Source organism: Aulonocara stuartgranti, assembly GCF_965226115.1.
Source record: "Aulonocara stuartgranti genome assembly, chromosome: 8".
NCBI lineage: Eukaryota > Metazoa > Chordata > Actinopteri > Cichliformes > Cichlidae > Aulonocara > Aulonocara stuartgranti.
In genome coordinates this window covers 1,515,907-1,529,200 of record NC_138959.1, presented here as the reverse complement: position 1 = coordinate 1,529,200, position 13,294 = coordinate 1,515,907, and the positions used below count along the sequence as shown (strand labels likewise).

Genomic DNA, 13,294 nt, shown 5'->3' with positions numbered 1-13,294 from the left:
TCACCGTTCTCATGATCATTTTGACCCCACGGGATGAGATCTTGCGTGGAGCCCCAGATCGAGGGAGATTATCAGTGGTCTTGTATGTCTTCCATTTTCTGATGATTGCTCCCACAGTTGATTTTTTCACACCAAGCTGCTTGCCTATTGTAGATTCACTCTTCCCAGTCTGGTGCAGGTCTACAATACTTTTCCTGGTGTCCTTCGAAAGCTCTTTGGTCTTGGCCATGGCGGAGTTTGGAGTCTGACTGTTTGAGGCTGTGGACAGGTGTCTTTTATACAGATGATGAGTTCAAACAGGTGCCATTCATACAGGTAACGAGTGGGGGACAGAAAAGCTTCTTACAGAAGACGTTACAGGTCTGTGAGAGCCAGAGATTTTCCTTGTTTGAGGTGACCAAATACTTATTTTCCACCCTGATTTACGAATAAATTCTTTACAAATCCTACCATGTGAATTCATGGATTTTTTTTTCACATTCTGTCTCTCACAGTTGAAGTGTACCTCTGGTGCAAATTACTGACCTCTGTCATCATTTTAGGTGGGGGAACTTGCACAATCGGTGGCTGACTAAATACTTTTTTGCCCCACTGTATCTTACTATACTTTTGTACTACTTTTGTATCTTACTATACAAAAACGGACAGAAGAAAAGCACAAAAAAGGCAGGCTGAGGTATTGTTGTCCTCCATTTGTACATGGCAGGAATCAAACTGTAGGAGAGGCAATAATAATGAAAGAATGTGTGCTTATATAAAGTAAAACAGTATATACATATATGTGTACGTAGCAGACTAGCATGCCAACAGTGACATTAGAACAAAATATAAACAGGGGTATTGTAAAGGAAAATGAAAGAAAAACACTATATACATATGAACAGTATCAACAGGAACAAAAAAGTATAAAATCTACAAATATACAATTGGGTGTAAAAAAGAAAAAAGTACATATGTAAATAAATACAGTTTGGGTCATTGCACATAGAATTTAGTATTGCACAGTGGTGGTTTACAGACGGACATGGGAAAAATCAGAGGGTGGGACTGATGGTTATGGCCTTTGGGAAGAAACTGTTCTTCAGTCTGTGGGTCTTTGTGCTGATGCACCTGTAGCTCTCCCTGAGAGAAGCAGGCTGAACAGGTCAAAGCCAGGGTGGGACTGTCCTTGATGGTGTTTGTTGTTCTGTTGAGGCAGTGGGAGGAATGAATGTCCATCAGGGAAGGGAGATACAATACAATAATATTGTATGTATTACTGTAGGGTCTACCTTACAATATAAAGTGCCTTGCAGCGACTGTTGTTGTGATTTGGCACTATATAAATAAAATTGAATTGAATTAGAGGGCAGCTGATGATCTTCTGTCCTGCCTTGACTACACTCTGAAGTCTCACTGTCTGCCTTAGTGCAGCTGCTGTTGGGCCTTCTTGATGACCGCTGAGATGTTGTCTGTCCAGGAGATGTCAGCAGAGATGAGGACACCAAGGAACCGGAAGTATGTCTGTGAAGGTTCTCAGTCATCCAGGTCATCGTAGTCAAAGGAGCTTGCAAAGAAAAGCGTCTGGACTTCTTTGAGTTGCTTGAAGACGTTTCACCTTTCATCCGAGAAGCTTCTTCAGTTCTAAGGTCAAATGGTGGGGAGTCCCAGATATAAACCTAGTGGGAGTTTCCCCCCACAGAGGGACAAAAGGACCCCTGATGATCATCTAATCGCCTGAGCCAAGGTGTGAAACTGGGTGTGGGTCCCAATCAGCCAGAGTTTCAGGTGTGTTCATTGTGAAACCTGGCCCCACCTTATCATGCGAATTCCTGAGGTCAGATGGCCCAGGATGTGAGTGGGCGTTGAGGCGTCTGGGAAGGATCTCAAAACTGGATTATAGATGGCAGAGAGTTGGTGTCGTAAACCCCGCCTCTGTTCAAAGATGGTGTGAAGCAGTCTTTGTGGTGGGCCTGGCACTGCGTCTGAGGGGAGTGTAGGCTGGGGGAGAGCAGGAGGGAGAGGTGGTCGGCTGGCCAAGGTGGGGGAGGGGTATGGCTCCATATTCACGCTTGATGTTGGAGTAAACATGGTCTGGAGTTTTCTCTCCCCTGGTGGGAAATTCGACATGCTGATAGAACTTTGGGAGCACAGTCTTTATGTTAGCCTCATTAAAGTCACCTGCAATTATGTGGGCCCGCTGATAGAGAGCGCTGTGTTTACATTGGTATCAGGTGGAATGTACACAGACGTGATGATCACTACTGTTAGCTCTCTCTGTAGAGGTTCGGGGAGCAGTGACTGTTTATAATTGTCCCGTTGATGCACCAGCTTTCATGCACGTAGATACACTTCTTTTACCTGTAAAATGTTGCTGTATCCTGAGAGTTTTCACAGTATTTCCAGTGAAACATTTGTACTTCAGTGAGTGCTTGTGTACAGCATGTGTGTTGAGTTTAATGTTACCCCTCTCTCCAGCATCATTTCCTTGAAGTGAGCGATCCGGAGTTCCAGTGGGAGGAGCTGAACCCCTCCTGGATGGGGAACGAGAGACATCGACTCCTCTGTTCTAAAAATAAAGAACCAATGATGGTAAAAATGGTAAATGGCCTGTATTTATATAGCGCTTTACTAGTCCCTAAGGACCCCAAAGCGCTTTGCACTACATTCAGTCATTCACACACTGGTGATGGCAGCTACGTTGTAGCCACAGCCACCCTGGGGCGCACTGACAGAGGCGAGGCTGCCGGACACTGGCGCCACCGGGCCCTCTGACCACCACCAGTAAGCAACGGGTGAAGTGTCTTACCCAAGGACACAACGGCCAAGATTGTCTGACCCAGGGCTCGAACCGGCAACCTTCCGATTACAAGACAAACGTCCATCTCTTGAGCCACAGGTTGGTGATGACATCAGCAAAGCAACATCTTTACTTTTACTAACAAAATAAACAAAAACACTTTCACCTCCTGCATCGTTTAGACTCACCTGTTCCTCTTGGTGCTGTGTTTAAGGTCATTATCTTCATCTTCATCATTCCTATGGAGACCAGTTGATTGACAGCTAGAGCTGATTTCTGTCAGGAAGATGTAAAATCCATAGTTAAAGAGTGAAGTGAGACAGTTGAGACACAGGTGAAGGATAGAGAGGTGAGGGTCAGACCTGAAGGTGAGGTCTTCTTTCTCTTATGGGGCGGGTCCTCGATGATGCGGCTGATGTCTCGATCAATCAGCTCTCCTGGTCTCTCCCACACAGAGAGATGGATTGTGGGATTGAAGAAGAACACTCTGTCATCTCCAGTCCAGACCACACACCTGAAGACACACATGCACACATGGGTGAATCACGAAACGAGGGTCATACTATGAGCCTCACTGCCCTCTAGATAAGGGCCAATCTTCTGAAGTGAATCATCTACCCTGAGCACCATCTTGAGTCTCCTCCCATGAAGACTTTTGATAGGGTGGAGGTCAAACAGGGCTGAAACATCTCTGATTATTGATCCTTACTGACAAGCTAATTATGTGCGGCTTCAGTCTCACAGAGAAGAATACAAACAAAAGATCGAAAAAATAAAAGAATGTCTGTATAACACATATTTTGTGCACTTAACAGCTCCTTTCAAACATGCCTCGGCGTGTACATGCACATCGATATATATGAAAGTAACCACATCACTGATAGATGGGTAGATACACACATATACTTACTATAGTATAAATAGGTTTGCTTATTAAATATGGTATAACGATTATGGGGTATGTATTGTATGGAAGTACTCTGGGTACATGTATATGAATGTAAATGTATGTGTAGAGGCTAAGCCTACGCTTGAAGTCTCTGAGGTGTTCGTTGGCGGGGGTGACGCGATGCCACTGTTATGAATGAAACCTGTTACAGTCCAACAACTCCAGCCGTACTTCTCCATTTAACAGCTTTATTCCACTTCCATCAGTTGGATTTGTTGTTAACAGTTCTCTTCATATTTAAAAAGAACAGATCCTAATAGTCATGCAAAGTCATGAATAAAAGCCTTGTTGTATTTCGGCGGTCGGTAGAGTTTTAGAAGAATCGGCCATATCCAATAATTGAACTCCAAAGGCAGGGGAGGTAGGGGAGGGGAGCTGCCGAATTTTATGTTTATTTTCAAAAACCAAGGTTAAGCTACCACCTCTGCCCGTAAGCCTAGGTGAGCTGAAGAAGGCACAGTCTGGAGGGAGAACCTCCGAGAAGGCGAACGACTCACCAGGGCGAAATCAAGTCTCCGTCAGGAACAAAACGTCCAGCCCCGAGGTGAGGAAAAAGCCATTTAAAACAAAAGTCTTATTCACCAGCGACCTTACATTTAGTAGAGCCATCTGTTTCATGGGCGCCATGTCTCTACTCGTAGTGCGTCGCAAACGGCTTAGGTTGCTGTGATCCACGCCACCTCTGGAAGACGTTATCCAGGTCCTGGGAGGACTGGGTAGACTTACTGCCCGACAAAGCAGAGCCACCAACAGCTAAGCGATCTGACAAGAGCGATGAGCATAATACCAAGAGAATGAGGAGTGCAATGCAAAAGTCAAAAAAGAGGGTTCGAAAGGAGAAACTGGTATTCAATACCAGTGTTGGGTAAGTTACTTTAAAATAGTAACTTAGTTACATTACTAGTTACTTCTCTCAAAAGTAACTCAGTTACTTCAAGTTACTCGTTACTTTCAAAGTAACTAGTTACTAGGGAAAGTAACTTTGGTTTTACTCAGAATTCTCTTGTTAATGTGTTGCTTCCATAACTTTGCCAGTCTTCTAGCTTGCTTACTTGCCACAGTACACTGTGCCACCTACCAACAGAAAGGAAAAGATAATGTGCACATTTCCACGAGAGAAATCCCACGCCTGGACCGTCATTGACTGCTGCCATGATTCTAGCCTACGTCACAGTGTCATGTGCGCCTTTTACATCCAACACAAAAACTGCAGTCGTGGTGCTTTGATTGCACTCAGAACTCGGAAATTCTGCCTTCTGAATAGGAAGATGTAGGTAACAGCAGACTGCAGATGAGCTGCATACAGGGCTGGACTGGGACAGAAAATTGGCCCGGGCATTTTGACTAGAGACTGGCCCACCATTATAGGAAGAATCATAAAGCCTTTGAATGAAAACAAACGCTGTTGTGACAGTGATGTACACTGTTCTGATGGTATATATGCATCAATCTATCAATCGTTTGTTGTAAGATTCAGATAATTATTTTTTAAAAGCGAGACATTTTAAATGAGAATAAGAAAGAAAAGTATTTCTTTGTGCCCCCCTCTCCCTGTTAATGCCCTACATGCCCCCCTGGCAACACTTTGCTAGACCCGCCCCTGCACAGTTACCAGTGTCAGCTAAGTAAAAAAAGGATCCTGGTGTTATTTGTCTCTCAGAAACAGTTGATAACTTCAACTCATTCATGTCACCTAAAAGGTAAACCTGTTTCTCCATCACCTGTTCAGCTCTGATGATTCAGTAAGGACATCTCCTGGTTTCATCTTCATGTTTCCCTCTCACCACATAACCAAACCATCATGACCAGCAGCTTTCCAGCTGTGGCTCCAGCAAACATCAGCTGATACTAGAAATTAATATTAAATAAATTCTAACAACAGCTGATCAAGCTTAAACGTGCTGCTGTTGTTTAGCGCGACATCCGCTGGTTTCCTCTTTCTTGCGCAAAGTGGGAGATAAATAAACGAGAGAAAAGCCGATCAGCTGATCATTGATCAGTTTCATGATTGAAGTAGCAACAGGAGAGGGAGGGGGAGAATGAGAGGAGAAGAGGCAGCTGTGCAGCAAAGACAGAGAATAACTCCAGCTTTGTGTCTTTTTCATTGTAGCTGAATTACGGGACAAACTGTTCCTTTTCACCTCAATAAGAAACGCGTAATATTTCCTCTGAATACCAGACGGGACGGTTGGCAACTCTAATAACTTATGAACAAAATAAAGTTCAACATCAGTAACATCATAGCACCACCCAGCTGTATAGAAACTCCGTCATGCTAGCTAGCACGCAGTAGGAAAAAGTCAGCACAACGAAAATAAACTCCACCTAAACTTGGTTCATATCTGACCCAGAGAGACTGCAGGTCATAACTTCTTACCTGAAGTTCAGTTCACACTTGGACCGGCGGCCGCCTCGGGTCTCTTTTCCTTCTGCGTCCCTTTTCCTTCATCCACCTGCTGCCTCCACCACCTGCTAATGTTACTGAATCTGTGGAAGCTCCGCGATGCCACCACACGAAGTAACGAATAACGAGCCTATCTAAATCCCAGTAACGACTAACGCGTTCCTGATTTTGGAATAATAACTAGTTACCGTGCTCGTTACCACAATAATAACGTAGTTACTGTAACGCGTTACTTAATAACGCGTTAGTCCCAACACTGCTCAATACCTACTGCACATTCCACTTTGTATTATCTCTGTCCTGTCTTTGTTTATCGCATAGTTAATATTATATAGTTACCATTATAGTATTGTATAGAATTGTATAGTTAGTAATTAGTACCTTTTTATCCCTTAATTTTACCGAAATTTAGCATGTTATTTATTTCTAATTCCTAGTTTTATATCTCTTGGAGATATATCCTTTATATATTTATAAATACACCATGGGGGGCTTAGGGTGAAACAGCATTTTGGTACACTGTACACTGTGTATACTACTATATTGACAATAAAGCTCTTGAATCTTGAATCTTGTGTTCAATTTCCCCATCAGGCCTGGGCTCTTTCTGTGTGGAGTTTGCATGTTCTCCCCATGTTTGTGTGGGTTCCCTCCGGGTACACCGGCTTCAATGTTGAAAATGGACAGGACAGGGACATAAATCAGGACAGGGGAGAGGCATATGACAGTGTCCAGTAAGTTCAGGTTCACGACTCCAGGAGCTTAAATGGTTCAACTAAATCCAGGAGCTGAGTGGCTGTGGAAGATAATGGTAAAGATGGATGACTGCTCTGTCATTCTCTAATAAAACAAGACAAATATTCTGTGATTAAATGATTCAACTTTTGTATTCATACAGTAACACAAACATGACCTGAAAAACAGAAAAGTGAAGTTATAGTTGCTACAGACTGAGGGGCATGATTTTTCTCAGACCCACAGATGACAGTCTGTACAATCAGCATCCTCAGCGCCGTTGTATTTTTTGTTTGCAGTCTTACCTTTAAAACACAAAATAACCAGACGACTGCATCGGTTCATGGTTGCCTTGGTAACACCAGAGAGGAGTCACAGTACAAACAGTGGAAACGTCCAGATCAGCCACTGATGAATTTTTAATGAATTTAGGCTAAAACATGTCTGAAAAATCAATAATCATCAATAACAACAATAATGTTACAGAACAATGGTTACCATGGGGACCCAGGCACAGGAGTTGAGGCGACAGGGCGCTTGTCTTTCCTTCTTCCTTCTCTTATGTCCTCCTCCTCTTCATCATCATCCTCTTCTTTGTGTACAGACACACTGACACACTGCAGCAGACACACACACACAACAATGTTATTGCTCTACAAGCATCAAAGTATAGATAAAAAAATGGGGCTTTTGTTTGTAGTTTTTGGCTTTACACAGTAATCTAAGGCTATATTTGAATTCTGTTTTCATATTCTTTACTTTCAGACTCCCAAAAGTTTGATTCTGTTCATCTGGACGTTTTCAGCGGGAGAAATGTTTCATCACTCATCCACTCTCGGCTGACTGCAAGTTTCCAACCTTATAAACAGGACATTTGCACAATGACTGAAACTGTCCCACTGGTGAACAACGGGCTGGAAGGTCAGTTCCTTGATACGTAACACGCAAATTGCCATGACCATTGATCATCATCAACAACAACAACAAAACCAACAAACACTTAAGGTACTGTTTATAAGGTTGGAAGGAGTCACGTGGATGAGTGACGAAACGTTTCTCCCACTGAAAATGCCACGTCCAGATGAACAGAATCAACTTACCTGGATGATTGAGCATGCATCAAGACGTTACTTTCAGACTAGAGATGCAACGATACCAATTTTTACAAACCGATACGATACCGATACTTGGATCTGCGTACTTGCCAATACAGAGTACAAAAACCGATACTTCTACCACACACACACACACACACACACACACACACACACACACACACACACACAAATGCAATGAATTGAAAGACAGGTTTTATTTTATTCTCTGCCGATAAAAAATAAAATCTTAATAAAAATGACCACAAAAAAATTTCAAGTGAAAAATAAGCACTTCTGTTAAATTATTGCAGAGTGTCCATATTGTAAACAAACAAACAAACAAAATAACGAAAGTATTTGGCACTGACGAACTCCCCATCTGCCCGTGGATCATCAGTCCACTGTGACGTTAAACCGAGGACTGACATCGCGCACACGCTGCTGTCTTTACCTCTTCAGAAAGTTTTGGCACCATTATCTCCCTGATGTGTGGGCGGCTGGGAATTTCATATCGCGGCTCAAGTGTGCTGAGAAGAATCCTATGTTTTCCACGACTGGCATTGGCTGGTCATCCAGAGCGATAAAATGAGTCAGAGCCTCTGTTGTTTTAACTGCCCGTGGATTTTCTCTTGACATTTTTCATCACTTTTCCAAAACCTGAGTTAAAGTTGGCTGTTCCGGTCCACACTGCTGACATTTTGTTTTTAGTCTAACTACAGCAGCCTCCAGTTTCTCTTTTTTATCTGGAGCCGCCAGTCTGACTCGCCTAACCCTGTGCCTGTTTAGCGCGAGATGTCCCCCTAGTGGCCAATCTAAAGAACTACAACAGAAATGACATGCCACCATCTGATTAATGAAATAAGTTAGTATCGGTTCATGGTATCGGTTAACTTTTACGAGTATGAGTACACACACATTTTACAGTATTGGTCCCGATACCAGTATCGGTATCGGTGCATCCCTATTTCAGACTGTTTCAGACTGCAAAAAAGAAAAAAAAAGAAAAAAAAAGAAAAACATCTATAACCCTCATCAAATGAACATTAGTCATTCATTTGATGTCCCTCCTGTGACCAGTTCCAGAGTGATTGAGTAAAGTTACTGGCAGATGCTAGAATGAAATTGACCTCAAGGAGATACTGTATATGGTGCTGCACAAAAAAACGCCTTGCAGTTGCTTTGGTTGCTAGCATGTTGATGTGGTTGTTAGTAGTTTGTAGGATGCTGTTTTATCTGTGAACACTGAAACTATTCCCTAAGTGGTAATGACACTGCAGAAAGTGTAACACAAACTGAAAATAGAGAAGGTTCTCTCTTTTCTACTTTGCATCGTCCTATCTCATGCTTCATTAGAGCTCCTCCTAAAGTAAATGGTGAATGTTTGCAGACAAGTGCATCTCTTCTAGACAAGCTATGGGCTAAAGTAAATGATCAAAGCGATTTTAAGGAGGTTTTTGGTGGAGCTTTCTCTTTAAGACCCATTTAACCTAACAACTTCCAAAAACCACTCACCAACCAGTCTAGCAATATACATATTTCCTTTGAGACCTACAGTTGCCAGGGGGTCGCCTACTGGGTTTCAGGTTTGTGTGACTGTGGCCAGCTTTGTGTGACTCAGTATCCTGATTGATGTTGAACCCAGATAATGGAAAGATGCCCATTTCAGGTGATTTTGTGTTAAACAGCTGTGTCTTTACAGAAAGAAAGGTTGTAATTTTGCTAGAATTATCTGAGTTTTATTTTGATTTAAATGGATCCTCACCTGTCTGTCTTCTGGTTTCTTTGTCCTCAGCAGTAATGCTCCTTGATAGGAAAGCTTTCCTCCACCCGTTCCTCGTTTCCCTGACAAACAAAACAAATAAAACGTATTGCCCATACAGGATACCTGGATCTGAACTGGGCAGCACAGACTTTCTCCAACAGGTGAACTCATTGAAGAACTGCAAGGAAAACAGTCAAACAAGCCAAGTGGCTCTCCTTTGACCCTTGAACTCTAATTTATCTGCTCAGTAACAACTCTCTTCCTAGTTTGACTGTGAGAGTAAAAATGTAACAAGCTAAAAATATGTGACAGATGAACAGAATTCCTAAGGCTCAATGTTTGATACTCTGTGAGAAGATGAAACATTGTGACAACAGAAACATGGGTCATGGGAGCGTGATGTCAGAAACGATCAGTGACAGGATGATGAAGTCAGATCTGTTTTGCTCTGCAGACTAACCTAATCCTGACCAAACCTACTCACACCCTAACTTTTACTGCTCAAGAGTTGAAACACGGTGAACTAAAGGGTTAACTTCTGATTTGATTCAAGAAGGAGTTCTACTCTAAAATCATTGATTTCCACTTTTTAAAGAATTCTTATAGATTCATGACTTCATGCTCCTTTACCTCTGTCAGACAGCAGGTGAAGTTTAAACGCAAATGATCAGTATGTTTGATGGCTTCTTTCTACCTGCTTTGCTATTTATTTATTTTTAACATCCTTCAGCTTTAAGTGCCTTAAGATGGCTGTTGTTGTGAACTGGTGCTGTATAAACAAAAACCTAATGATCATGAAGGTCATTTTACATTTTACACAGCTCCATCTGTACTCCAATGGGATCTGCCTTGAGGTGTAGACAGGAAAGAAGTAGGGCAGATTTTTCTGATCAATCATTCAGAGGGAAACAGACAAGGGATGCTACCAACATGAACTTGCTGTGCAATAGAGTCAGGACCCTCAGAGGTACATTAGGCTATTTGCTCTCTGGATAATTTAACCCAGGGTCCCCCAACCCTTTTTGTGCCATGGACATGACTTAATAAATGATCAAATTGATTGATTGATTGATTTACTCTGCCTTATAGAAAAGTTGGGACCAACATAACATTTACATTTACAGTAATTGATTACACAGCAGTGGATAGTAGACTTTATCACAGTAGATGTCTTTCTGAAAGCGCTGTAACTAAATTTAAGAATATAATCCACCCACTGTTATCATCTTCAATGCCTCAAAACTACACCCTTTTTGCCTCCTACCTCAAAGCACACTGTACGCTGTTGATCTAACATGCTGCACAATAATATTCAATATTTAATATTTACTGCTATATACACATAGAGTACCACGATGGTGTTGTGTTTATTATATTGCTTTTTATTAGTTTTTGTTTGCTTGTTTTCTCTTTTTTTTTCTCTTAACAGGTGATCCAGGTGATATACATTTTTTGCCCCCCCCCCTTCTTTGCCCTTCATCACTATTCCTCTGTTGTTTCCCTCCCTCCCCCCGGTGATGTCTGTCCCGTCTGTAACAACTGAAAATAAAATAAAATAAATAAATAATAACAACAAAGGTCAATCAAATGGACCAATACGGCAAGGCAGGGAAGGTCCACTTGGTAAAGTAATTCCATTGGGCTTCTCTCTTTGCCTTCAGACAATAATTCTGATGGCAAAAGAACCAAACGGGACAGGTGGCCAAAGAAAAATAAAAATAAAAGATGTATAACCCTTCCAGCTGAGGTACCTGAACTGCATATCAGTGTGGTATGAATGGCAGTTTTACAAAGTATTAATTTCTCGCTGAGTATCTGTGGCATCTTCTCTTTAAGTTTCCAACAAATGCCTAATTTCCATTACAACATGCACCATCCCTCTCTCACTGAAGCAGGCAGCAGATAGCCTTGTCAGTCCCAGGACTCAAATGTAAGACAGGGTAGCTAGTGCCGTCTAAGAGCTTTGGATCATCAAGCTCAACATCTGGCTAAAGCTCTCAACCTGGCCTTCAACATATCTATGTATCTGTGCCAAAAACACAGACAGAAACAGGAGTGAATTATTGTGTATGATGGACACGAGATATTTATGGCCATCATTTACTTTATACAGCACATCATAATCAACAGTGAAATATTCATTTGCCACATGGTTGATTTCGTCCGCGTAAACAAAGATTTCAGTGTTTCAATCTGCTCTCATGGCTCAAAGGCATTTCATACACACAGTGTGCTTCTGTTTATGGCTGACACACACATTTACACAAACAACAGATGAACAGAGACATACTGAGAGACACGCTGTCTTACTGTGTCTGTAGTTTGTCAGCAAAGTGAATCTGGAAGAAAATTGTGAAGAAAAAAAAGGCTGAACTTCTTTGATCACCTGAAAGAGAAGAGATGTGATTAGCACAGCTTGAATGGACAGAAAGACAAACTGATGGACAGATCAGCTGGAGACTCACCTGGAGAGGTAACACAGGACACTTTTCAGTGCAGAGCTGAGAGGGATGAACAGGTCCAGAAACACACTGCTGAAAGACCGTGAGAGAGATGGGTTCTGACCACAACACCTGTTCACCTGTCTCACATCAGCCACTCAGCACCAGGAACAGCAATTCCTCCAAACTCCAGGTAGGTGAAACTGCTGCTCATCTCGTATAAGGTCACCCTGACTCCCGTTCAACACATTCAAGACATCTCTAACCAGGACATCTTGCTCTTATCTGGCTCCTCTTACTCTAACACCAGCCATCAGGCTGAGAGGTAACTTGGGGGTTGTAATTTAAGTTTATAATTCAGTTAAGGGTTTATCTATCTAGCTAGAAGCACATCTGCATCAACAAGTGTTCATTGTGTTGATCACTTTGTAACATTGATGTGATAAATACTCACCTGAATGGGTGGTGTTGGTCTACTTTCACAGCTTATCATTGGCCGGAGCCATGTCACTCTTCGATGCTGATTGGGTAGAATGAGATGCCACGCCTCCTTGCGTCTCTGCTTGTGAAGGCCGGTCCATTCACAGTACATTACATCTACAACACAACACAGATCGTTTCAGTGAGTCCTTGATATTCAGCACTGTGGCACAGTGGATAGCACTGTTGCCTCACAGAAAGAAGGTCCTGAGTCAGTCCACCATCAGGTTGGGGTCTTTCTGGGTTGAGTTTGCATGTTCGCCCCATGTTTGTGTGGGTTCTCTCCGGGTACTCTGGGAGGGAGGATAGGTTAATTGGAAACTCTAAATTGCCCATAGGTGCAAATGGTTGTCTGTGTCTATGTGTTAGCCCTGCGACAGACTGGCGACCTGTCCAGGGTGTGCCCTGCCCCTCGCTCTAAGACAGCTGGGATAGATCCAGCCCCCCCACGCCCTGAAAAGGATAAACTGAAGAGAATAGATGGCTGATATCTGTCATGGTCTCCGCTCCTCGTCAGCTGACAGCCGTCAGGTGCTTTGTTTTTGTTTACCTTTCTCTCTCACCTGTGCTCTCCCTTTCTCTCTCGCCCTCTTCCATTCTCTCTTTCTCCTGCCGGGGCGGAGCTCAGTATGGGCTCCTGCCCCTGG

At 42.7% G+C, this 13,294-nt stretch overlaps 2 protein-coding genes across 2 annotated transcripts in view; one reads left to right on the top strand and one right to left on the bottom strand.

The window, feature by feature from the left end:
• The window catches only part of ebf3a (EBF transcription factor 3a), a 281,532-nt gene that overhangs the window by 97,994 nt on the left and 170,244 nt on the right, over positions 1–13,294 (top strand). The window lies entirely within an intron of this gene.
• Positions 1–13,294, bottom strand: part of tcerg1l (transcription elongation regulator 1 like) — a 74,699-nt gene that overhangs the window by 15,401 nt on the left and 46,004 nt on the right. The window contains exons 6-13 of the mRNA XM_082544658.1: positions 12,622–12,764; positions 12,192–12,260; positions 12,037–12,112; positions 9,727–9,806; positions 7,366–7,484; positions 3,142–3,293; positions 2,968–3,055; positions 2,446–2,548 (exon numbers count right to left, since the gene is read on the bottom strand). Coding sequence (XP_082400784.1) covers positions 2,446–2,548; positions 2,968–3,055; positions 3,142–3,293; positions 7,366–7,484; positions 9,727–9,806; positions 12,037–12,112; positions 12,192–12,260; positions 12,622–12,764 — 830 coding nt within the window. The remainder of the gene's footprint in view (positions 1–2,445; positions 2,549–2,967; positions 3,056–3,141; positions 3,294–7,365; positions 7,485–9,726; positions 9,807–12,036; positions 12,113–12,191; positions 12,261–12,621; positions 12,765–13,294) is intronic.